The following is a 26683-nucleotide window of genomic DNA, read 5'->3' on the forward strand; positions in this document are numbered from 1 at the left end:
CACTGAGGATAAGGTGGGACAAACTTGCATCACCGTACTGGGCGAGGTTGAAAGGGAAATTAGAATGACATCCTGCAGTCACGGCAACTGGGGAATACTGGGAGCGAGGAGGGGGTAAGCAGAGAGCATACAGATGGACAATCAGACAGACGGTTGTAGAATATGGACTGGGGGAGAGAGAGATAGGGCTGGCAATTGCATTGGGGAACATTCCTCTGTGGCTGTTTCCAAAATCAATCAAGTGTAGATGTGGACATGATTGAGGGCAGGAGAGAATGGGGTGAGGACATGAGATGGTGTGTGGAGAGATATATAGATCATCGGTTTTATTCCTTTTTAAGGATATGTACAGATGGTTCAAAGGATCCAGTCAGTGGAAGGGTGGGGGCTGGGGTGTTTACATTAGAGTATGTAAGTGGTTAACTGATTATGTGTCAGTGTATACAGCAGAGTTGATGGCCATGATTACAGGTTGGAGATGGGTAGAGGAGGTGAAAACACTCCGAGTGGTGATCTGCTCTGATTCGGCTGCAGTGTTGAGTAGTGTGAAGAAGCGCAGGTTGAATAGGGGAGACTTGGTTGTGGATGATGGTGCTGTTAATGGGATTGGAGAGGATGGGAGTGGAGGTTAGCTTTTGTTGGGTTCCTGCCCATGTGGGTGTGGAGGGTAATGAGAAGGTCAATGTGGTGGCTAAGAGTGCTATGAGGAGAGAAGGGGTAGATATTCAGCAGTGGAGGCTGCTGAGGGGAGGACGGCTCATAATAATGGCTGGAACAGAACGAATGGAATGGCATCAAACACATGGAAACCAGGATACCATTCCACTCATTCCGCTCCAGCCATTACCACGAGCCCGTCCTCCCAACTAAGGTGCCATCAACCTCCTGTGCTATTCAGGTCCCGCTGGGTCGTAGGGAAGTCATGTCCTTAATCTGGGCAAAAGGGCTCGATCTTTGGCAGGGAATGGGATACTAGTAGTAAGGGGAGGCAATTGTATTGCATGCATCGGTCAGTATGGGATGTACTAGAGAGGACGTTGTGTGGAGTAGACTATGGTTTGGGAGTACAGGTTTGATTGCCACATTGTGGATGATAGGGAGACATGAAACAGGTCTGTGATGAGTGTTTAGAGAAGGAAACGGTGGAGCACGTGTTGATATTTGTGAATTGTATGACGTAGATAGGGAGAGACTGTGTGAAAGGGTTAGAGAGGCTGGATTGGGGTTTGGGTGGTGTAGTGGTGGAGGGAAGTGGTGTCTAGGGCTCTATTTTACTTTCTTAGAGGAACATGATTAAAGAAGATAATTTTATGTAGTTAGGCTGTGATTGGCCTCACACTCCAGTAGGTGGCAGTGTATGGACTTTGAAAGTTGAATGCGATCCGCCAACCCAAACCCGAAGAAGAAGACGCGCGAAAAAGGATAAATATCACCACCACCACCAATGTTTATTTTTTTTCGAGAACATCGGCCAAATAACTAGTCTTCAGAGGCTGGTATTGGTATTATGTTTTATTGGGAATTATAATTACTATCAGATAAATCATATTTTCTTAAACCACAGTTGACACATTTTAGGTAGCCAGCTAGTTATAACTCGGCAAATAACAATTCCTTTAAAATGAACCGGCAATTGAACGGTTTCCATAACTCGCTCATTGATGAAGACTGCTTTTTGTTCACCTCTGAATCTGTTGGAGAAGGTCATCCAGGTGAGTTCGCAATGCGTCGGTCTTATTTTAGCTAGCTAGGTAACGTTAGCTAGTTTCTATTTTTCGACACAAGGTCATGGCGTAGATTCAGTAACAGCTACAGTAACAAATTGCTAAAAAAATGGGTGCCAGTCATTTTTACGAACACGCATAACGTTACTTAGTATACTGTTTGTATGGCTCGCCAGCTAGCTAATTGACAATGTTTTCACATGTTCTGATATTTGAGACGGACGATATTATGAATGGGGAACACGCGATAGGGTCAGGCCCATTTCTTTACAGTTTATGTTCAGGCCACGCGGGGTGCCTTTGCCCTAGCGTGTGGTGTCTAGTTAGCTAGCTAGTAGCAGATAATGCTAATTCACAGAAAAGTAGGTCACTAAATTACTTGTCTGGATTGTTAAATTAGTCACACTAATTTTGGCCATCCTACAAGGATAAAAACTCCACTAACGTTTGACGGATTATGATAGAGACATACAGTTATGACCATTGGTTTTCGTAGAGGAGTATGCGTATTTGAACGGATATCCTAAATAGGGAGCAATTTTGCCGTGTAAATACACCAGCGTTGTTATTACATGTTACGCGGTCCCATGCTTCTGCCAATCAAAATATCACTTACACAACTGAACCGCACTGTAATGAACTAGTATTGACAGTTGGAAAGCTCAGCTAACCCAGTGACCGGATAACAACCTACTGTACTCATCACGCGTAGTCGTGAAAGATGTGTCACTTGAACGAGCTCGCTGTCTATTGATGCAAAACCTGTGTTCGACTCGGGCAAATGTACGAATACATTTACTGTAAGAAACGAATATATAAAAACAATATGGCATACATGTTCAGTTTTTCAACGAACGTCCCACCTAACATCCTTTTAACATGAGACTTCAATATTCCAAGGTAAGAGGTTTTAGGTTGTAGTTAATAAAGTATTTATAGGACTATTTCTCGCTATTCCATATACCTTTGACTATTGAAGTCTCATGTTAAAAGGAACCCCCAGCTTTCATATGTTCTCATGTTCTGCGCAAGGAACTTAAACGTTAGCTTTTTTACATGGCACACTTACTTTCTTCTGCAAAACTTTGTTTTTGCATTATTTAAACCAAATTTAACATGTTTCATTATTTATTTGAGGCTAAATAGATTTTTATTGATGTATTATATTAAGTTAAAATAAGTGTTCATTCAGTATTATTGTCATTGTCATTATTACAAATAAATAAATAAAAATCGGCCGGTTAATCGGTATCGGCTTTTTTGGTCCTCCAATAATCGGTATCGGCGTTGAAAAATCGTAATCGGTCGACCTCTAGTTGCTACAATTCTAATAGTTAGCCTAATTTCAGTTTGACAAAAAAAGCAAGTATAGTGAATCACTATACCATTTAAACCGCTGTGAAATATATTTTCCATAACCAAACATATTGTATGTTAAGCTGTTTGAAGCTTGTGTACATAACCAAAGCATAGAAATACAGGTCATTCGGAAAGTATTCACACCCCTTCCCTTTTTCCACATTTTGTTATGCTACAGTCTTTTTATAAAATGTATTAAAACCTCTTATGGCTGCAAGCCCGAGGTCAGTACACCTATGACAACATCCCCCACCCCCCCCCCCACACTGATTAGCATCGCTAGCATAGCGTCACAATTAAATAGTAGCATCTAAATATCATTAAATCACAAGTCCAAGACACCAAATGAAAGATACAGATCTTGTGAATAAAGCCACCATTTCAGATTTTTTAAATGTTTTACAGGGAAGACAAAATATGTAAATCTATTAGCTAACCACGTTAGCAAAAGACACCATTTTTCTTTGTCCACCATTTTTTCTCTCCACCACTAGCTATCACCAATTCGGCCAAATAAAGATATTGATAGCCACTAACCAAGAAAAAACCTCATCAGATGACAGTCTGATAACATATTTATTGTATAGGATAGGTTTTGTTAGAAAAATGTGCATATTTCAGGTATAAATCATAGTTTACAATTGCACCCACCATCACAACTCGACTAGAATAAATACACAGAGCAACGTGTATTACCTAATTACTAATCATAAAACATTTCTTAAAAATACACAGCTCACAGCAATGGAAAGACACAGATCTTGTGAATTCAGACAATATTTCAGATGTTCTAAGTGTTTTACAGCGAAAACACAATAAATCGTTATATTAGCATACCACATGTGCAAACGTTACCAGAGCATCGATTCAAGCCAAAGAGAGCGATAACGTAATCATCGCCAAAATATATTAATTTTTTCACTAACCTTCTCAGAATTCTTCCGATGACACTCCTGTAACATCATATTACAACATACATATAGAGTTTGTTCGAAAATGTGCATATTTAGCCACAAAAAACCGTGGTTATACAATGACAAAACTAGCCTGAAAATGTCGGGCGCCATATTTGACAGTGATCTTGTCTCATGATTAACTATTCATAAACTTGACTAAAAAAATATAAGTTGGACAGCTATCGAAAGACAAATTAGTTCTTAATGCAATCGCTGAATTACATTTCTAAAATTATCCTTACTGTGCAATACAGGGTTCGCCAAGCGAAGCTATACCAAAGAAAATGGCGGAATATGCGTTTAAAATTTTTCGACAGAACAACGATTTATCATCTTAAATATTTCTTACTATGAGGTGATCTTCCATCAGAATCTTGGGCAATGTATCCTTTCTTGGGTCTAATCTTCTTTTGGTCGAAAGATGTCCGCTTGTCCGTCGAAATGCCCACTAACGTTCGACCGGTACTGGAAACGTGCCCAAAGCTTCAAAGTGCATCACCAAGAATCACCATAAATTGCTATAAAACGGTTTAAATTAACTACCTTATGATGTCTTTAACACCTATAACGAGTAAAAACATGACCGGCGAAATATTACTGGCTAAACCCAAGCTTGGAAAGAGAGCAGGTCCAACGTACATCGTGCATCAGGCGCAGCAGGAAAAGAACGGTACATCCGGTCTTTGTCGTTTTATACAGGCCCTGATTGCGCAATCGACTCCATTCAAATTGTCACCTCTTACTGACATCTAGAGGAAGGCGTAGGCAGTGTTTGTAGCATCATAGCCTTCACAGGGACTTATGAACTGACCTGGGAGCAGGGGCCAAGATGTCTGAAATCTCACACCATATCAGGAAAAGTGCTGTAGAATGAGTTCTGTTCCACTCAGAGACATAATTCAAACGGCTATAGAAACTAGAGAGTGTTTTCTATCCAATAATAACAATAATATGCATATTGTACGAGCAAGAATTGAGTACGAGGCCGTTTGAAATGGGCACCTTAAACAGAGCTACTCAATACTGCCCCTGCAGCCATAAAAAGTTAAATTGTTTTTTCCCCTTGTCAATCTACACACAATACCCAATAATGACAAAGCAAACAAGTTTTTAGACATTTTAGCAAATTTATGAAAATAAAACAAACTTAGGCCTTATTTGCATAAGTATTCAGACCCTTTACGCAGTACTTTGTTGAAGCACATTTGGCAGCGATTACAGCTGCGAGTCTTCTTGGGTATGACGCTACAAGCTTGGCACACCTGTATTTGGGGAGTTTCTCCCATTCTTTTCTGCAGATCCTCGCAAGCTCTGTTAGGTTGGATAGGGAGCGTTGCTACACAGCTTTTTTCAGGTCTCCGGAGATTTTCGATCGGGTTCAAGACCGTGCTCTGGCTGGGCAGCTCAAGGACATTCAGAGAGACTTGTCGCAAAGCCAATCCTGCATTATTTTGGCTGTATGCTTAGGGGAGTTAGACTGAGGCGAAGGTTCACCTTCCAACAGGACTAGGTCCTGAGCGTTCTGGAGCAGGTGTTTATCAAGGATCGCTCTACTTTGCTACATTAACTTATCCCTCGATCCTGACTAGTCTCCCAGTGCCTGCTGTTGAGAAACATAAAATCAAATTTTATTAGTTACATGTGCAAATAGTCTGGGTAGCCATTTGATTAGGTGTTCAGGAGTCTTATTGCTTGGGGATAGAAGCTGTTTAGGAGCCTCTTGGCCCCAGTGATGTACTGGGCCGTTCGCACTAGCCTCTGTAGTGCCTTGCCTTGCTGTCGGAGGTTGAGCAGTTGCCATACCAGGCAGTGATGCAATCAGTCAAGATGCTCTCGATGGTGCAGCTGTAGAACCTTTTGAGGATCTGAGGACCCATGCCATATCTTTTCAGTCTCCTGAGTGGGAATAGGTTTTGTCGTGCCCTCTAAACAACTGTCTTGGTGTTCTTGGACCATGTTAGTTTGTTGATGTGGACACCAAGGAACTTAGCTCTCAACCTGCTCCACTCCAGCCCCATTGATGAGAATGGGGGTGTGCTCGGTCCTCTTTTTCCTGTAGTCCACAATCATCTCCTTTGTCTTGATCACGTTGAGGGAGAGGTCGATGTCCTGGACCACACGACCATGTCTCTGACCTCCTCCATATAGGCTGTCTCGTCGTTGTCGGTGATCAGGCCTACCATTGTTGTCATCGGCAAACTTAATGATGGTGTTGGAGTTGTGCCCCCCCCATGCAGTCATGAGTGAACAGGGAGTACAGGAGGGGACTGAGCACGCACCCTTGAGGGGCCCGAGCACGCACCCTTTGAGGGGCCCCTGTGTTGAGGATCAGTGTGGCGGATGTGTTGTTACCTACCCTTACCACCTGAGGGCGGCCCGTTGAAGTCCAGGATCCAGTTGCATAGGGAGGTGTGTAGTCCCAGGGTCCTTATCTTGTTGATGAGCTTTGAGGGCACTATGGTGTTGAACCCTGAGCTGTAGTCAATGTAGCATTCTCACATAGGTGTTCATTTTATCCAGGTGGGTAAGGGCAGTGTGGAGTGCAATAGAGATTGTGTCATCTGTGGATCTGTTGGGGCAGTATGTAAATTGGAGTGGGGTCTAGGGTTTCTGGGATAATGGTGTTGATGTGAGAACAGCATAATGCTGCCACCACCGTGCTTCACCGTAGGGATGGTGTCAGGTTTCCTCCATGTGAAGATTGGCTTTCAAGCAAATTAGTTCAATCTTGTTTTCATTAGACCAGAGAATCTTGTTTCTCATGGTCAGTCCTTTAGGTGCCTTTTGGCAAACTCCAAGTGGGCTGTCATGTGACTTTTACTGAGGAGTGGTGTCTGTCTGGCCACTCTACCATAAAGGCCTGATTGGTAGAGTGCTGCAGAGATGGTTTATGATTTTATGATCAACCGATTATGATTTTTCAACGCCAATACCGATTATTGGAGGACCAAAAACAAACAAAAATGTATTATTAATAATGACAATTACAACAATACTGAATGAACACTTATTTTAACTTATTATAATACATCAATAAAATCAATTTAGCCTCAAATAAATAATGAAACATGTTCAATTTGGCTTAAATAATGCAAAAACAAAGTGTTGGGGAAGAAAGTAAAAGTGCAATATGTGCCATGTAAGAAAGCTAACGTTTAAGTTCCTTGCTCAGAACATGAGAACATATGAAAGCTGGTGGTTCCTTTTAACATGAGTCTTCAATATTCCCAGGTAAGAAGTTTTAGGTTGTTGTTATTATAAGAATTATAGGGCTATTTCTCTCTCTACCATTTGTATTTCATATAGCTTTGACTATTGGATGTTCTTATAGGCACTTTAGTATTGCCAGTGTAACAGTATAGCTTCCGTCCCTCTCCTCGCCCCTACCTGGGCTCGAACCAGGAACACATCGACAACAGCCACCCTCGAAGCATCGTTACCCATCGCTACACAAAAGCCGCGGCCCTTGCAGAGCAAGGGGAACAACTACTCCAAGTCTCAGAGCGAGTGACGTTTGAAATGCTATTAGCGCGCACCCCGCTACTAGCTAGCCATTTCACATCGGTTACACCAGCCTAATCTCGGGAGTTGATAGGCTTGAAGTCATAAACAGCTCAATGCTTGAAGCACAGCGAAGAGCTGCTGGCAAATGCACGAAAGTGCTGTTTGAATGAATGCTTACGAGCCTGCTGCTGCCTACCATCGCTCAGTCAGACTGCTCTATCAAATCATATACTTAATTATAACATAACACACAGAAATACGAGCCTTTGGTCATTAATATGGTCGAATTCGGAAACTATCATTTAGAAAACAAAACGTTTATTCTTTCAGTGAAATACGGAACCGTTCCGTATTTTAGCTAATGGATGGCATCCCTAAGTCTAAATATTACTGTTACATTGTACAACCTTCAATGTTATATCATAATTAATTTGCCAGAATTGTACATAATTAAGGTCTTTGTTTGGAATAAATGGACTTCACACAGTTCGCAATGAGCCAGGCGCCCCAAACTGCTGCATATACCCTGACTGCTTGCACGGAACGCAAGAGAAGTGACACAGTTTCCCTAGTTATAAGAAATTCATGTTAGCAGGCAATATTAACTAAATATGCAGGTTTAAAAATATATACTTGTGTATTGATTTTAAAGAAAGGCATTGATGTTTATGGTTAGGTACATTGGTGCAACGACAGTGCTTTTTTCACGAATGTGCTTGTTAAATCATCACCCGTTTGGCGAAGTAGGCTGTGATTCGATGAGAAATTAACAGCCACCGCATCAATTATATGCAACGCAGGACACGCTAGATAAACTAGTAATATCATCAACCATGTGTAGTTACGAGTGATTATGTTAAGATTTATTGTTTTTTATAAGTTTAATGCTAGCTAGCAACTTACCTTGGCTTCTTGCTGCCCTCGCGTAACAGGTAGTCAGCCTGCCACGCAGGCTCCTCGTGGAGTGCAATGTAAGGCAGGTGGTTAGAGCGTTGGACTAGTAACCAGAAGGTTGCAAAAACGAATCCCCGAGCTGACAAGGTAAAAATCTGTCGTTCTGCCCCTGAACAAGGCAGTTAACCCACCGTTCCTAGGCCGTCATTGAAAATAAGAATGTGTTCTTAACTGACTTGCCTAGTTAAATAAAAGTGTAAAACATTTTTTTTACATCGGCCACAATCGGTGCCCAAAAATGCCAATTACCGATTGTTATGAAAACTTGAAATCGGCCCTAATTAATCGGCCAATCCGATTAATCGGTCGACCTCTAGTACTGAGTAAAGGGTCTGAATACTTCTGTAAATTTGATATTTCAGTTTTTTTGGCTAAAATGTCTGAACCGGTTTTTGCTTTGTCATTATGGGGTATTGTGTGTCGATTGATGAGAGGGGGAAAAAACAATTTAATCCATTTTAGATTACGGCTGTAATGTAGCAATGTGGAGAGGTCTGAATACTTTCCGAATGCACTGTATACTTGGCTGCGGAGTCTGCCTTGTGTTGCAAGTTTGGTCCATAAGGTTCTTGGTTTTGCAGGAATAACCTGTCTGGGGAATTGTTTAGCAGGATATTTTTTTGCTGCAGGATACAGTCCATAACTCTCGTTTCTCTTGTTTGACAGATAAGCTTTGTGACCAGATCAGCGATGCTGTGCTCGATGCGCATCTCAAACAGGACCCTGATGCCAAAGTGGCATGCGGTAAGGATCAATCACATCTATAATTTTTTTAATTGTTTTTGTATGTAGGTTTGTCCATGTTGCACTGTCTGATGCTGTAACATGCCCTTGCTTCTGCCCCCCCTTCGTCATCCTAGTTAGCTAATGCACACGTTTACCTTAGTCTCACTCACTTTCCTTCACTTGATTTCCCTCCATCTGTCCCCAGTCTTTTGCTCACGTGCTTTATCTTTCTGTCTGCATCTTTTCAGAGACAGTGGCTAAGACTGGGATGATTCTGCTGGCAGGGGAGGTCACCTCCAGGGCCAATGTAGATTACCAGAAGGTTGTCAGGGACACCATCAAGCACATTGGCTATGATGACTCATCCAAGGGTATTATGGCAAATTTGATTGAATTGAATACATGGTTTTAAGAAGTCACAGGGTTAGCTTTGGCAAAGCGATACAGACAGTAAGTAACACTGAGGTTTGACTCTATTCCCTTCTCATAGGCTTTGACTATAAGACCTGCAATGTCCTGGTGGCCCTGGAGCAGCAATCGCCTGACATCGCTCAGGGTGTTCACCTGGACCGCAAAGAGGAGGATGTGGGGGCTGGAGACCAGGTTAGAAGGCTCTTGTCGTTGACCGTTTGTGAGTCAGTGACTAATTGACTGGACCTCATGCTCAACTGCATATTAGTGTTTATGGTTTTTGTTTCCGCACCAAGTGCTTGACTGTGTTTTGCGTTACAGGGTCTGATGTTTGGTTATGCCACTGATGAGACTGAGGAGTGTATGCCCCTCACCATCGTCCTCGCCCACAAGCTCAATGCCAAGATGGCTGAACTGCGCCGCAACGGAACCCTGCCCTGGCTGAGGCCAGACTCCAAAACTCAGGTTAGATTCAGCACCGCAGTCTATACACCAAATACGGCAGGGATTGACATTTAAAATTCAAAATCAAATGGAAAAATTGTCCTTGGAATGACCTTCTTAAAGCAATTCTATATAGCTTAGAACCCTCTGCTTAGATTGTTTAGTGCCAAAAATAAGGGGTTAAATACATGTAGAAAAACATTCCTGATCTTATACCTCTCAGATATAGGACAGACTCTTCAGAACATACTTTTTTGGGGGGCTATTGTGGTGGTTAATTTCTGTATTATCAAATGAGGAGAGACAAACTTATCACACAAGTCAGAGTTATACTTAAACTACATCTTTAATAATAAGAGCTTTGCAATAGCAATGACGTTCAACGATTCACCATTTCTAATGATCTGTTGAGTGGCAACACAATGGCTACTGAGATCTGTTATAGCAAAGATCCACCCCCTAGTCGACATAACAAACCACAGATATTAGGAACAGTTCACAAAGTGAGACTTTATAAATGAGAAAGGAGTATCCTGTAGCCAGATGGCATTCGCTATAAATTATCGTTCAGTTTGGCCCCTAAGACGAGGTTGCTATCTTGTACCTGTTACTCCAACACAAAAACACCAACTCATCCAATGGCATAAATCAATTGTCAACTCTAGACACTACCACACATCCCCCAAGGCCAAAGGAGGGAGTGACTGGCGCACAGACATTGTGGAAACCAGTAATTGGTTCCCCATTAATAACACCATCCCTTCACATGGTTTAACAGATACATTCACATATGAAGACAATGTTCCCTCCTGTCCTCTTCCCTTTCTGATATTCTGCATAGCACCAGGGACATGTGAAAGACAAGCCTGACCTCTCCCCTCTCTGAGCCCCAGCTGAGGGAAGAAGTGCAACTGCCAACACCAGAGTCCGAAGGGATACATTCTTATCACATAAGCATATTATGCAGATAAGACATCTTAATTATCTATGTTACCCAACTAATTCTGGTTCATCCACCACACTATCTTTTCCATGTAGTGAATGTGTTATTTAAGGTGTTGGTATGGGCTAATAGCAGTAAGGCCATAAATAGTTTTTCATCAAATAATTGTTTTAGATATTTTTTTTAAATGTACTAAAGGAGTCTTACAAATCTTAATCAAATAGCAAAATTATCCTTGGTATGACCTTAAAACCATTCCATATAGCTTAGTAGTACCCCCCACCCTCCTGGTTTAGACTCTTATGGGTTAAGGTCTGAAATGCACTCACCCATTGAGCAAGGCAGGAGTATTTCTTTGGTTACCGGAAGATTATGTTCACTTGGCGGAAAAGGACATATTTAAAAAAATATATATAATAATAATAATAATAATAATAATAATTTAAAAAATGATGTACGTACACAGGGGTGGAACCAGAAAGACTAGTCTGGTGGAATTCTTTTCATTTTGGTTGTAATCAAGTAAAACAATTATCTCCTGACAACTCATGGAAATTCCTTTTCCGGAAGTATGTTATAAAGCAGTCCTTTCAGGCACACTTGAGGCACAGCTTTCTCCACTTGTATGCAGATATCCTAGTGCCTTACCTTGTAAGACATGCTTGTACACTTTGAATTACATTTCATACCTCGTCTCCACCTCTAGGTGACTGTTCAGTACAGGCAGGACCGTGGGGCCATGCTTCCAGTGCGTGTGCACACTGTTGTGGTGTCTGTGCAGCACGACGAGGTCATTTGCCTGGATGAGATGCGTGACGCGCTGAAGGAGCAGGTTGTGAAGGCTGTGGTGCCCACCGTGTACCTGGACGACGACACCATCTACCACCTGCAGCCCAGCGGCCGCTTCGTCATCGGAGGTCCTCAGGTGAGATATTTTCTAGACCCATAGACGATGTAGGGGAAGAAAAAAATGATCCATAGAGATGTGATTAAGTAGGTACATTGTCAGTCAGATATTAAAAAGTAGGCACTCTTATCAACACGAGATACAGATACTTCCAAGGCTGTCCTGGGCTACTTGGCTTACTCTTCCTCTCCCCTTCACAGGGTGATGCTGGCCTGACAGGACGTAAGATTATTGTGGACACCTACGGAGGCTGGGGGGCCCATGGTGGAGGGGCCTTCTCTGGGAAAGACTACACTAAGGTGGACCGCTCTGCTGCCTATGCTGCCCGCTGGGTGGCCAAGTCCCTGGTGAAAGCTGAGCTCTGCAAGCGTGTACTGGTCCAGGTGAGGAATGAGCTAATGGCTGTTACCTAACGGTTTGTCTTTTTGTTTTGTGGTCTTCAGCATGTGGAGTCATGTTTTGAACGCTATATGAGTCATTCACTTCTAGCTGTTATGCATTGCAATGAGATGAAAAGTAAAGGTAGCATATGTAAAGTTACCTGTCATGTAAATCTTGATCCTTTGTTAATAAGTGGCTGTGTTGTCAGGTAGCCTATGCCATTGGAGTGGCCCATCCCCTGTCCATCTCCATCTTCCACTATGGGACTTCCCAGAAGAGCGAGAGGGAGCTGCTGGACATTGTCAAGAAGAACTTTGACCTCCGCCCTGGTGTCATTGTCAGGTAGTGTGGAACAATGGTGGCTGCCGGCAACACTTTTTGTCAGCAAGGGGTTCCATGGGGTCAAAGCTGGTCCTCGTTGGCGGAGGGGTTCTACATTTAAATGGCGATGACAGCTTGGTTTGCCCTCTGGTAAATCTATGCATTTATTTATTTACCCAACACCTTATTGTGTTTCTCTGTTCCAGGGAGCTGGACCTGAAAAAGCCCATCTACCAGCGGACCGCTGCCTATGGCCACTTTGGGCGGGAGGCCTTCCCCTGGGAGGTCCCCAAAAAGCTCAAATACTGAACCCCAACCTTCCCACCCAGAGCTGTAGGTGTACTACAGAAAAACCAACATACTCTGGGAGGGAAGAATGCCCCCCCCCCCCCAAAACGCTATCTACTCCCTTATTGAAAATGTTACACCTCTGTCCCCTCCTCTTTACCCACTGGAAATTGCTTGCACACTCCTTGAAATCCATTTCCCTGTCTTTCCCTCTGACTGTTCTGTAGTGATTTGACTTCACAGAAACATATTCTCACCCTAGCCTGTCTACCCATATCTTTAGCTAATCCACTCCCTGTACTCCATGTCATGTGCCAAGGAGTGGAATGTTAGCTAAAGACTACCCCCTTCCCTCCTCTCTGTACCTAACCCCCACCCAATGTTTCTCCATTGGGACAAATAAGTCATGGCACATTTAGGGTTGAAGATTGCTAGGAGTAATTGGGTAGTTAGGATGCAACTCTTGTCCCCCTTAGCTATTTTATAAAAATTGAAAACTTTTTGCCATTTTGTTAGACATAACCAAACATGTAATTGGGGAAGAGGAACGTGAGTTTGTCGTAAAACATGGTACCTTGTTTGGAAGCGTAATCCCTTCAGACCATGTTTTCTGATGTGTTACAGAGAAGTCAGAAGCTGCTAATGACCTCTGGCTTGTTGGGATATACCTTCCATATCTCTAGTTCTCTATCGCGTTCTTTGTCACTTGAAGATGCAATGTGAGGCACTCCCCCTCCTTAAACTGTGGTTACAGAGAAACTCAGCTTGTCACTCCTGATGAGGGGCTGTCTTTAGCCTGGTTCCTGAAGTGTTCTACAGAAAAACTTTGGGTTGCGGCCAGAAGGTGGTGCTCTAAGCATTCGCCAGTGTTATTTATATTTCAGCGACAAGGGTTTGTGAGATGACTGACCTCCCAGAAGTAAAACAAATGTAATATTTTTGTTCCCGTAGGCCTACAGATGGAAGCAAAAGTCTGGCTGGTGTTGTACAGAGAAACCGGCCTTGTTTACAATGCTCTCTAGTGGGTCTGTGTGGACTGTGTCTTTCTTGTTTTCTCTGCTTTCTTGTCAGTCTGGTTACTGAAGGTGAAAAAGTGCCTTTTCTAGTGTTTTCCCTCCCTCGCCACCCAAACCCTGCCTACTGCTACCATCCCCAACCCATCACATGTGATATAGCCCGTCTCTTGACCCCTAAACACCCCTTCCCTTGTCTCAAATGTTCCATTTCCGAAAGACCTGAAACGCTGTCCCACATGGGAAGTCTTTGAATAAAAGTCTATTCTGGCATTCTGTATGTAAGTGTCTCTTTTTTTTGTTCTCGTCAACATGCTACTCTTGCAGCACTAACCTCCATGGGCACTGTAACAGAGAAGCAACTGAATTGGGAGAGGTAGAATATCATGTCCCTAATGAGGACAATGTAATGTACAGTGTTTGGATTGCACTGCACCATTTAAACAAAAGGGTCAGTAGCTGTAAAGGAAACTGTTTTTTAATTGAGTAAATTACTTGATATAGTTGTTTAGCTCTGATCACACTTTATTTTTAACATTTCAGTAACAGAATGGGCATGAAAACAACTAATATATTTGAGAAGGATTTTATGACCATCTACAGCTAAGATCGCAAGCATACACGTTGGTTGTGTCAACACCTCAGCTCTTGTTTAATCTAATAATTTCCCCACTACCTTTCTAGGCCACCTTTACTGCTAATATAAAGAATGTCTAGTTTCAATATCTTTATTGTGTCCTCTTGAGAAATCCCCAGCCCTAGGAATTCATTGACTTGCTTTGTAGGGTTCATACAGAGTCTGTTGTGTACAGCAGATAAAAGGACAAAAGAGCTTTATAAAATATCATTGGCAAAATACTCGGTGCAATCAATGTCCATGTCTGCAGGAAATGTTATCTGATATTGACACAGTAAATATCAAGTATTTACAATTTGATGAAATTTTTGGGGTCATTCATTGTAGCGAAGGCTGCAGGCTCTCTAAATCTTGGATCATCAGTCTGAAAAGAGAGTGGACCCACATTTACCTGAGTTGTGTGTAACAACCAGTTTTCTGAAACAAATATTGTATGTCAAGTCAACTTACCATCCACTTTGTGAGTAGGTGCTGGGCGAAGGTTCTTACTTCCACACAAACTTCTGGCAGAAGGACACTGTCTGCATGAGACAAATTGCATGCCAAGATTTAAACACCTTTGTTCTGTTATGAAATGAGTACTATACTTTTTGTATTTTATATTGTGTAATTTGTTATATAATGCAGGGCTCCCTTGAAAAAGAGACCTTAGTCTCAATGGGACTCCCTGCTAAAAGAAAGGTCAAATAAAACTTTGTTTGTTTGGTGGCCTTACCCTGCATTCCAGGGCAGTCTTGAGGTCTCTGCACCTGTAGCTGGTGCCCAGAATGCATGGGTCCTCTCTCTGTTCTCCTGCCTCTCTCACTCCCCCACACAGACCCACCCTCTGAGAAACAAATGTCTCGAGTTACTCTCACAGCCACTTACAGTACATCCCCACCCAACCCATAGAAACTAAGTGACATTTATGTTATGTTACAGTATGTAGTTGAGTGAATCTAAATATGACATACCTCACACACATTAAGGGCAGACTCTGGTTTACCCAGAACCCCCTTCAGCTGGTGGGCATGGAGCTGGGTGAAGCCGTCACACTGAAAAGAGAGAAATAAGACATGAGCCCAGAGGCTTCTATAAGGCTCCTATGTGAGATGAGGGGCGATGTAGACCAGGGGGCAGGGCTGACCTTGGGGAGGGCGTTGGGGTGGAGCTGACAGACAGAGCCCAGGAAGGAGGCGGTCTGAGGCTCTGAAGCGTTGGAGCCCAACTGTAGATGAGTCAAAACCGCCAGGGTCAGACAGGACTCACAGTCAGACAGAGGAGCACTCTCTGAGAGAGAGAAAGTCATTTCAAAACAAGGAAATATAAAAGAGGAAATGGATAGAGAGAAAAGTGACTATACGGTGGTGGTGCAGAGCAGGAGAGATGAACGAGGAAGTGGTTATGAACTCACCACTGACAAGCGTCTCCATGCCATGACAGACTTGGATGAGGGTGCAGATGGCCTCAGGGGTGATGTAGCTCAGGAGCATGTCCATCAGCATCTTACCATACTTCTCTATCAGGTTCACACACTGATCTCTGTAAGATGAGGGCAGAATGCCACACACCTTCCCCAGCATATCAATCACAGCCATCTGGGAGGGGAAACAGATACAGGGCATGTGTGTGTTTGTGTGTACGCATGCCTTAAATAAATGGAATCACTACAGTAATTGTATTTCTAAGGCTTGCCTTACTTTTGGCAGCATACTCTTCAGTAACTTGATGAGATAAACGCAGAAGGTACATTGTGGTGAGAACTGCACCTGGTAGACAGAGAGAAAGAAAACAAGATGAAGACAGACAAACACCGTCAGGTTCAGACAGACAAAAACAGTCAGCAGGAAACAGAATAGGTCAGAGAGAGAGCATTAGTCTTGTTCTTTCTGTCTCACCTTTGTCATTGTCATGGCTGACTTCAGAGTGTCTTGAATGTGATTGGTCAGCAGGTCATGCTGCTGGCCCTCTGACTGGGAGCCACACAGTCCCAACACGGAGCACACCTGAGCTGGTTTCTGTGGGAGAGGAGAGAAGCTTAATTCAGGCTCATTCAGTCAGAAGTATTTGAAGAAGTACAAATCAGGATCTTTCTCAACCTCCCACTAACACTTACGACGAAGCTGGTCAAGAAGGTGAAGGACAGGGGGAGGTTCTTATCCACCTGCTCCTGGCACAGTTTAGGTGCTGCAGGACCTGGCATGTGGTCACACAGTTTCTCCAGCTCACTCCTGATCTTGGTCTGGGGATGGAGGAGTGGCAGAGGTTGAGAAAGATCCTGAAATCACTTTGAGATGCATTAAGTATATTTATTGGGTTCTACAATCATTAACACGTATTAAAGAAAGTATCAAAAGCTACAGTAAAATACTTAGTAGTTTCTTTTCATGTTTAGATAGAAAACAGGGTGTCTCTAATTCCACAGCAGTGCAGAACAGAAATGCACATGCTGTACCACTTATAGTGTAGAGTGAGGGTTTGAGATGGCCGTTATAGGGGTGTTACAGGTGAAAACCATATCAGGAACTGAAAGTCTGTGTTTCCTTCTGGTTTGCTCAAAAGAAACCTCAAGACTCTATCCTCAACCTTACTTCGACAACCAGGAACAAAAACTGAATCAGGTGAATGGACATCATGCAAATAGTAGCGATCTGATGGTTATGGGTGTTTATGGGTGGTTATAGACTGTTATGGGTGTTTATGGGTGGTTGTGAGTGTTTATTGGTGTTTTTATGAATTATTAAATGTATGGTTCAGGGGTGATCTGCTGATGTATTCACCTGCATGTCTGGGTTGGAGAGAAGGGCTGTAAGGAGTTCAATTATTTGGGCACAGTCCTGGCAGCTGTCCCATTTCTGAGCGGAGGAGAGGAAAAGAGAAGAATGCTAACACAAAGTTGTGGTGGGATATTGAGGAAAAGACCTCCATTTATTCTACTCAGTATATAAGTGGACATTTATACACTGCTCAAAAAAATAAAGGGAACACTTAAACAACACAATGTAACTCCAAGTCAATCACACTTCTGTGAAATCAAACTGTCCACTTAGGAAGCAACACTGATTGACAATAAATTTCACATGCTGTTGTGCAAATGGAATAGACAAAAGGTGGAAATTATAGGCAATTAGCTAGACACCCCCAATAAAGGAGTGGTTCTGCAGGTGGTGACCACAGACCACTTCTCAGTTCCTATGCTTCCTGGCTGATGTTTTGGTCACTTTTGAATGCTGGCGGTGCTTTCACTCTAGTGGTAGCATGAGACGGAGTCTACAACCCACGCAAGTGGCTCAGGTAGTGCAGCTCATCCAGGATGGCACATCAATGCGAGCTGTGGCAAGAAGGTTTGCTGTGTCTGTCAGCGTAGTGTCCAGAGCATGCAGGCGCTACCAGGAGACAGGCCAGTACATCAGGAGACGTGGAGGAGGCCGTAGGAGGGCAACAACCCAGCAGCAGGACCGCTACCTCCGCCTTTGTGCAAGGAGGAGCACTGCCAGAGCCCTGCAAAATGACCTCCAGCAGGCCACAAATGTGCATGTGTCAGCATATGGTCTCACAAGGGGTCTGAGGATCTCATCTCGGTACCTAATGGCAGTCAGGCTACCTCTGGCGAGCACATGGAGGGCTGTGCGGCCCCACAAAGAAATGCCACCCCACACCATGACTGACCCACCGCCAAACCGGTCATGCTGGAGGATGTTGCAGGCAGCAGAACGTTCTCCACGGCGTCTCCAGACTCTGTCACATCTGTCACATGTGCTCATGTGCTCAGTGTGAACCTGCTTTCATCTGTGAAGAGCATAGGGCGCCAGTGGCGAATTTGCCAATCTTGGTGTTCTCTGGCAAATGCCAAACGTCCTGCACGGTGTTGGGCTGTAAGCACAACCCCCACCTGTGGACATCGGGCCCTCATACCACCCTCATGGAGTCTGTTTCTGACCGTTTGAGCAGACACATGCACATTTGGAGGTCATTTTGCAGGGCTCTGGCAGTGCTCCTCCTTGCACAAAGGCGGAGGTAGCGGTCCTGCTGCTGGGTTGTTGCCCTCCCTCAGCCAGGAAGCATAGGAACTGAGAAGTGGTCTGTGGTCACCACCTGCAGAACCACTCCTTTATTGGGGGTGTCTTGCTAATTGCCTATAATTTCCACCTTTTGTCTATTCCATTTGCACAACAGCATGTGAAATTTATTGTCAATCAGTGTTGCTTCCTAAGTGGACAGTTTGATTTCACAGAAGTGTGATTGACTTGGAGTTACATTGTGTTGTTTAAGTGTTCCCTTTATTTTTTTGAGCAGTGTATTATTCCTGAAAATGTACTGCCTGAAAAACAGTGCTTGATTTTGATTAACTGTTCTTTCGTGTTGCAAAACATTTCCGTCTTTTATAAACTGACTGTTTTCTACCTTCTTCTTTAACAAGAATACAGAAATGAAATTGAAATATACACATATGGAATCATGTCGTAACCAAAAAAGAGATAAACTATTCTTTATACAAATATTTTAGATTTTAGATTTTAGATTCTTCAAAGGAGCCACCCTTTGCCTTGATGACAGCTTTGCACATTCTTGGCATTCTCTCAACCAGCTTCACCCGGAATGCATTTCCAACAGTCTTGAAGGACTTCCCACAAATGCTGAGCACTTGTTGGCTGCTTTTCCTTCACTCTGCAGTCCAACTCATCCTGAACCATCTCAATTGGGTTGAGGTCGGGTGATTTTTGAGGCCAGGTCATCTGACGCACCACTTCATCACCCCTCTTCTTGGTCAAATAGCCATTACACAGCCTGGAGGTGTGTTTGGGGTCATTGTCCTCTTGAAAAATGAATTATAGTCCCACTTAGCGCACGCCAGATGGGATGGCGTATCACTGCAGAATGTTGTGGTAGCCATGCTGGTTAGGTGTGCCTTGAATCCTAAATAAATCACTGACAGTGTCACCAGCAAAGCACCCCCACACCATCCCACCTCATGCTTCACGGTGGGAACCACACATGCGGAGATCATCCGTTCATCTACTCTGCGTCTCACAAAGACACAGCGGGTGGAAGCAAAAATCTCAAATTTGGACTCATCAGACCAAAGGACAAATTTCCACCAGACGAATGTCCATTGATCATGTTTCTTGGTCCAAGCAAGTCTCTTCTTTTTGTTGGTGGTGTCCTTTAGTAGTGGTTTCTTTGCAGAAATTTGACCATGAAGGCCTGATTCACGCAGTCACCTCTGAACAGTTGATGATATGTCTGTTACTTGAACTCTGTGAAGCATTTATTTGGGCTGCAATTTCTGAGACTGGTAACTCTAATGAACTTATCCTCTGCAGCAGAGGTAACTCTGGGTTTTCCTTTCCGGTGGCGGTCCTCATGAGAGCAAGTTTCATCATAGTGCTTGATGGTTTTTGCAACTGCACTTGAAGAAACGTTCCAAGTTTTTTCAATTTTCCGGATTGACTGACCTTCATGTCTTAAAGTAATGATGGACTGTCATTTCTCTTTGCTTATTTGAGCTGTTCTTGCCATAATATGGACTTGGCCTTTTACCAATTAAGGCTATCTTCTGTATACCACCACTACCTTGTCACAACACAACTGATTGGCTCAAACGTAATAACAATGAAAGAAATTGCACAAATTAACTTTTAACAAGTCACATCTGTTAATTCAAACGCATTCCAGGTGACTACCTCATGAAGCTGGTTGAGAGAATGTTAAGACTGTGCAAAGCTCTCATCAAGGCAAAGGGTGGCTCCTTTGCATAATCTAAAATATATTTGTTTAACACTTTTTTGGTTACTACATGATTCCATATGTGTTATTTCATAGTTTGGATGTCTACACTATTATTCTACAATGTAGAAAATAGTACAAATAAAGAAAAAACCTGGGTGTGTCCAAACTTTTGACTGGTACTGTATATTTCTTGAATTATATGGGGGGGGGGGAGAGAGACAGCACATTATCTGGTAAGTTTCTACCGGTAATACACATTTCTGTTTTTTTCTCACCATATTTGTTAGCTTTCTGAATCTGCTTTGAACCTTGCCAGTTGGTTGTTAGTACAGTAGGCAGCACAATATGTTGCATACACTAGTATGGCTATATTTTGGGGGTTAAATGGGGGAATCATTGTTCCAAAATAACAATAGTTCTTACGTTCAGCTTGTCCCAGGCGTTTTGTGTTTCCTCCCCAGTGACAACCCTCGCCAGAGCTGTGAAAATATTAAAAGATGATTAAATAATTGAGCACTCCATTTATGGTTCTAAATGTCTCATGAACAAGATTACACATTTTAATTACATGTTTAATTGAATTAAAACATTAATTAATATGTCAATAATGTCCATTGAATAAAAAATACTATAACATCACATTCATAGAGTAAACAACCTAAAATGTGTGCAATTGTATAGCGGACTCGTACCTGTGGTCTGGTAAGCAATGAAGACAACGAATACAAGCTTGAACAATGCCATCATAAGTCAGTCTCTCCCTTAAAGACTCTACTTGAAAAATGAATACCCGCTCAACGTAGAACTGGGGTATAGACAGGGTCCACCTGCCACATAAAGCCCTCACCAATCAGAGCTTGACAGAAAAGTGTGATAAGCTTTTTGTATTCTCTTTCGTATTGCGGAACTGAGTTGTACAAACATAATGTTGGTCCCAATTCAATAGAAGCTGTAATATTAGTATGTGGATCCTCTAACAAAACTAATTTACAACTAGACATCCCTGACTGAACGCTTGAAAGTGTTAGGTTCTAAATGAACCTATTAAATCTCACGGACAATCAGTAAAACTTAAACCAAGTTTATTCACCCATTGTGTCAATACAGCTGCAAAAGACAAAAACATATTTCCACCAGTGGTAATATACTGTATATACCCCGATTTGGGGGGTCTCCTCCTTTTCTCTCAACATTACATCTTTATTGCTTGGCAGGAAGTTAAGTGATATGGGCAATAAACTGTTCCTTCTCCCTTAATATGGACCCCCTTCCTCACTAATCCACAGCTCTCCACCCTTATCAGTGCCTGCCAACATGTGATCATCTTCCCTGCACTCAGTACATTCCAAGCTTAATTGCCTCCACCATATACATTCCTCCTACAGATAACCATTCACTTCTGGTGTAGACCCTCTTAACTCACCACAGGTTAATGAGAAGGGTGTGCTTGAAAGGATGCACATAACTCTGCAATGGTGGGTTGTATTGGAGAGAGACTCAGTCTTAAATCATTTTCCACACATTTTTCATGCTAGTGAGGGCCGAGAATCCACTCTCACATAGGTACGTGGTTGGAAAGGGCATCAGTGTCTTAACAGCGCGATTGGACAAGGCAGGATACTCTGAGCGCAGCCCAATCCAGAAATCTGTCAGTGGCTCCTGATTAAATTCCATTTTCACAGAACCGCTTATTGTAATTTCTATGAGGCTCTCTTGTTCAGATATCGGTAAGTGGACTGGAGGCAGGGCATGAAAGGGATAACGAATCCAGTGGTTTGTGTCATCCGTTTCAGGAAAGTACCTGCGTAATTGCACACCCAACTCACTCAGGTGCTTCGCTATATCACATTTGACATTGTCCGTAAGCTTGAGTTCATATGCACACAAAAAAATCATACAATGATGGAAAGACGTGTGTGTTGTCCTTGTTAATGCAGACAGAGAAGAGCTCCAACTTCCTAATCATAGCCTCAATTTTGTCCCGCACTTTGAATATAGTTGCGGAGAGTCCCTGTAATCCTAGATTCAGATCATTCAGGCGAGAAAAAACATCACCCAGATAGGCCAGTCGTGTTTTTGAGCAAACGGTGTTCGGTAGCTTGTATGCGAAGCAGTAATTGTTTCATAACATCTCCTTCCATGTCACTGATGCGTCGTGAAACAGTGTTGTTTGATGAAGGCATTGTCTGTATAGTTTTTTTGGCCTTTCCCCCCACCATTGTCCCAGCCATATCCATGGCAACAGGAATAATTATGTCCTCCACAATAGTATGGGGCTTGCCTGTCCTAGACACTCGGTAGCTCACCATATAAGACACTTCTAGCCCCTTCTTATTAATGGTATCTGTTGCTTTCATACATGTCTTACTACTCGAAAGTCATCTTAGTTCTCGCTCAAAAAACTCCTGTGGCTTATTTTTCAAATTGGCATGTTTTGTTTCTAAATATCTGCGCAAGAGTGAGTGTGAGATAGTACTTTTGCACATATAACACACTATGGCTGAGGAAAGGTACTACTCCCAATATAAGTGAACCCCAAATCAATGTAGTTCTCATCATATTTGCACCTCTTCGATGGTCCAATATCCCTGTCTGTTGTTCGGTGCTTTCCCGGGTAAGGTGCAGTAGCTCTTCGGCTGCATCAGATTCACAACTGTCAGTGTCCATGCTAGCTGGGCTAACAACAAATGTAGAATTACTGATGCTAGCATTGAATGTGCTCGTGGAAGCAGAACAACTTGGGTAGTCGACAGGTACAGGTGTAGTACTGCTGGTAGTAGCAGTACTACCAGTAGAGCTGGTATGTGTCTCTATGGACGCAGGCCTTACTTTTTTGAACCATTTGTACATTTCTGAGCAAACGGAATGAGCAGCAGCTACATACGGACCGTTGGTGGAATTCCCGCGAGAGAGTAACGATTAATGTGATTGGATGTTAATTATTTGACTAGGCTACCTGTATTTGACATTGTGTTGTTATTTCGATGAACACTAAATGGTTTCATTTTATTTTTGGCAGTGAAACGAGGCTACTTAGGAGAGAAGAAAACCTCATCCAAATGTATAGCCCCGTTGGAAAATATACACTACCGCTCAAAAGTTTGGGGTCAGTTAGAAATGTTCTTGTTTTCCATGAAAACATGCATGAAATTAGTTGCAAAATGAATAGGATATATAGTCAAGACGTTGACAAGGTTATAAACAATGATTTTTAATTTAAATAATAATTGTGTCCTTCTTTCGTCAAAGAATCCTCCATTTGCAGCAATTACAGCCTTGCAGACCTTTGGCATTCTAGTTGTCAATTTGTTGGGGTAATCAGAAGAGATTTCACCCCATGCTTCCTGAAGCACCTACCACAAGTTGGATTGGCTTGATGGGCACTTCTTACGTACCATACGGTCAAGCTGCTCCCACAATAGCTCAATAGGTTGATGCTTATTTATAAAACCCTCTTAGGCCTCACTCCCCCTTATCTGAGATATCTACTGCAGCACTCATCCTCCACATACAACACCCGTTCTGCAAGTCACATTCTGTTAAAGGTCCCCAAAGCACACACATCCCTGGGTCGCTCGTCTTTTCAGTTCGCTGCAGCTAGAGACTGGAACGAGCTGCAACAAACACTCAAACTGAACAGTTTTATCTCAATCTCTTCATTCAAAGACTCAATCATGGACACTCTTACTGACAGTTGTGGCTGCTTTGCATGATGTATTGTTGTCTCTACTTTCTTGCCCTTTGTGCTGTTGTCTGTGTCCAATAATGTTTGTACCACGTTTTGTGCTGCTACCATGTTGTGTTGCTACCATGTTGTTGTCATGTTGTGTTGCTACCATGCTGTGATGTCATGTGTTGCTGCCTTTCTATGTTGTTGTCTTAGATCACTCTTTATGTAGTGTTGTGTTGTCTCTCTTGTCGTGATGTGTGTTTTGTCCTATATATTTTTTTTTTATAAAAAAAATAAATCCCAGCCAGGATCCAGGAGTCGCCTCTTCACTGTTGACGTTGAGACTGGTGTTTTGCGGGTACTATTCAATGAAGCTGCCAGTTGAAGAAATGTGAGGCGTCTGTTTCTCAAAGTAGACACTCTAATGTACTTGTCCTCTTGCTTAGTTGTGCACCGGGGCCTCCCACTCCTCTTTCTATTCTGGTTGGAGACAGTTTGCTCTGTTCTGTGAAGGGAGTACTACACAGCGTTGTACGAGATCTTCAGTTTCTTGGCAATTTCTCTCATGGAATAGCCTTCACTTCTCAGAACAAGAATAGACTGACAGGTTTCAGAAAAAGGGCTTTCTTTCTGGCCATTTTGAGCCTGTAATCAAACCCACAAATGCTGATGCTCCTGATACTCAACTAGTCTAAAGAAGGCCAGTTGTATTACTTCTGTAATCAGGACAACAGTTTTCAGCTGTGCTAACATGATTGCAAAAGGGATTTCTAATGATCAATTAGCCTTTTAAAATGATAAACTTGGATTAGCTAACACAAAGTGCCATTGGAGTGATGGTTGCTGATAATGGGCCTCTATGTAAATATTCCATAAGAAATCAGCCATTTCCAGCTACAATAGTCATTTACAACATTAACAATTTCTACACTGTATTTCTGATCAATTTGATGTTATTTTATTTTAATTTGCTTTTCTTTCAAAAACAAGGACATTTCTAAGTGACCACAAACTTTTGAACGGTAGTGTAAATGGACTGTCCAAAAATGTGAAGGTTATTTAAAAAAACATTTTTTATGTGTATCCCATTTTTATTTGGCGTACCCCCGACGTCATTGCACCCCAGTTTGGGAATACCTGCCCTAGGCCATAGCACTCAATATTTCAATAGGATACCTGATAATTAACACTATTCCAAGTTTAGGAGTCAGAACCCAGAATCCATCAAAAGGGATAGGGTCAAGGTTAGATTTAGGTAAGGTGAATACGATTTTGGAAGTTTGTGAATTTTGTAAATGTTTCATTTTGTTGAATCATTTGTTGGGAATAACTGAATCCTTTAAGAATTGGAGATGGCCCTTGAAGTGCATACAATTAAGGTAAATAAATGTTGTCTTGTTTGAACTTTGATCCTCTCTAGTTGCCATTACAAACGCAAATATAATAACCTTCACATTTTTTTATAAGACGTTTTACAACAGATGCATAGGAGCATCGTTGACTAATGCCGGTGGTAGGTTCAATTAGGGTCAATTTAGCATATTCAACAGCACCTCAGTACCATATGATGTTATTGCCACAGCTTGGATGTTGTGTTAGGTTAAGGTTGGCTGCAGAGGGCTGAAGTGGCGCTCTCTGCTGGTCTGATGAAAGGTATGCGCACAGTGGGGATCACTACTAGTAGTGCACCAGGAAAACTACTTGTTCCTAAGTAATGCTTTGTACTGCAATAAAGCCATAATCAGTTCCAGAAAGGTCATAAACCATTGATGTGACATGTCAAGTAACAATGCCAACATGGCAGGATATTCTGTTTTTTCTATTAATTTATATTGAGGTAAAGGCAAAGTGAGTATGAACTTCAAAGGATATAAGATATTACAATGAATGGATATGTCTCACTTGATGCCTGATGTTCTTTGAAGTCTATTGATTTATAGTATTTGCTATTGGGGAGAATTTCTTATGGAACTTTGATGTGAGACCAAAATAATGAATTCAAAATAGACCTACTGCACCACTATACAATAAGGTTGTTTACACACCTTATGTAGTTCCAGTTGCATGGAGGATAAAAACTCAAGGAGCTCCTACACTGACATGCTTGTACTCTCCACAATGTTTTGCTCAAAATAAAGAGGAATTGTTTTCGACTGGCCCTGAACAAAGACATTCCTTTCAGTCGTCACTGAATGCCCAGTCTGGCCATGACTTTATGTCACAGTAATAAACCATGCATATCAGTTCCTGGAGGCCGTGATTGTATCAGTTTTACAGCAAGTTGCCAGTTATGTTATCGTCTATATATGCGGTACAACTAAAATCACAGCAGCTATGGTGGTTGGACCTCAGTATCTCGCTCTATTCGTTTTCAGACGTATACTACCGTTCAAAGGTTTGGGGTCACTTAGAAATGTCCTTGTTATTGAAAGAACATTTTAAAAATTGTCCATTAAAATAACATCATATTGATCAGAAATACAATGTTGACATTGTTAATGTTGTAAATGAGTATTGTAGCTGGAAACGGCAGATTGTATATGGAATATCTACATAGGCGTACAGAGGCCCATTATCAGCAACCATCACTCCTGTGTTCCAATGGCACGTTGTGTTAGCTAATCCAAGTGTATCATTTTAAAAGGCTAATTGATCATTAGAAAACCCTTTTGCAATTATGTTAGTACAGCTGAAAACTGTAGTCCTGATTAAAGAAGCAGTCAAACTGGCCTTCTT

The 26683-nt window shown here is 42.4% G+C and overlaps 2 protein-coding genes across 3 annotated transcripts; one reads left to right on the forward strand and one right to left on the reverse strand.

Moving 5' to 3' along the window:
• The first annotated feature begins 1407 nt into the window (after window positions 1–1407).
• LOC120026270 (S-adenosylmethionine synthase-like) lies at window positions 1408–14198 on the forward strand. Of its 2 annotated transcripts, none has more exons than XM_038971097.1 (9): window positions 1408–1712; window positions 9164–9241; window positions 9472–9594; window positions 9714–9826; window positions 9956–10099; window positions 11728–11946; window positions 12129–12311; window positions 12518–12651; window positions 12837–14198. In XM_038971097.1, the coding sequence occupies exons 1-9, from the start codon at window positions 1622–1624 to the stop codon at window positions 12937–12939; spliced, it is 1188 nt and encodes a 395-aa protein (XP_038827025.1). In that variant the 5' UTR covers window positions 1408–1621; the 3' UTR covers window positions 12940–14198. The 2 variants fall into 2 exon arrangements, with proteins under 2 accessions (XP_038827025.1, XP_038827026.1); XM_038971098.1 differs by having other exon boundaries at window positions 12522–12651; window positions 12837–12956.
• Window positions 14199–15053: 855 nt separating this feature from the next.
• On the reverse strand, window positions 15054–20009 carry LOC120025593 (prosaposin-like). Its single transcript, XM_038970144.1, has 10 exons — window positions 20004–20009; window positions 17328–17402; window positions 16664–16789; window positions 16446–16565; window positions 16248–16316; window positions 15962–16145; window positions 15695–15837; window positions 15522–15602; window positions 15284–15394; window positions 15054–15089 (listed from the first exon to the last, which is right to left on the reverse strand). Exons 1-10 carry the CDS (start codon window positions 20007–20009, stop codon window positions 15054–15056), a joined length of 951 nt encoding a protein of 316 aa, XP_038826072.1.
• Window positions 20010–26683: the final 6674 nt, after the last annotated feature.

This window comes from Salvelinus namaycush, chromosome 31, assembly GCF_016432855.1.
Source record: "Salvelinus namaycush isolate Seneca chromosome 31, SaNama_1.0, whole genome shotgun sequence".
Taxonomy (NCBI): domain Eukaryota; kingdom Metazoa; phylum Chordata; class Actinopteri; order Salmoniformes; family Salmonidae; genus Salvelinus; species Salvelinus namaycush.

Bases quoted from the DNA above. Each gene is read 5' to 3' on its own strand.
- LOC120025593 (XM_038970144.1), bottom strand. The intron at 15,838-15,961 runs GTGAGTTCATAA...TCTCTCTCTCAG, and splicing joins CATGGAGACGCTTGTCAGTG to AGAGTGCTCCTCTGTCTGAC. The intron at 15,395-15,521 runs GTATGTCATATT...TTTGTTTCTCAG, and splicing joins CTGCCCTTAATGTGTGTGAG to AGGGTGGGTCTGTGTGGGGG.
- LOC120026270 (XM_038971097.1), top strand. From the start codon at position 1,622: ATGAACCGGCAATTGAACGGTTTCCATAACTCGCTCATTGATGAAGAC. The intron at 9,595-9,713 runs GTATTATGGCAA...CCCTTCTCATAG, and splicing joins CTATGATGACTCATCCAAGG to GCTTTGACTATAAGACCTGC. The intron at 9,827-9,955 runs GTTAGAAGGCTC...TTTGCGTTACAG, and splicing joins ATGTGGGGGCTGGAGACCAG to GGTCTGATGTTTGGTTATGC.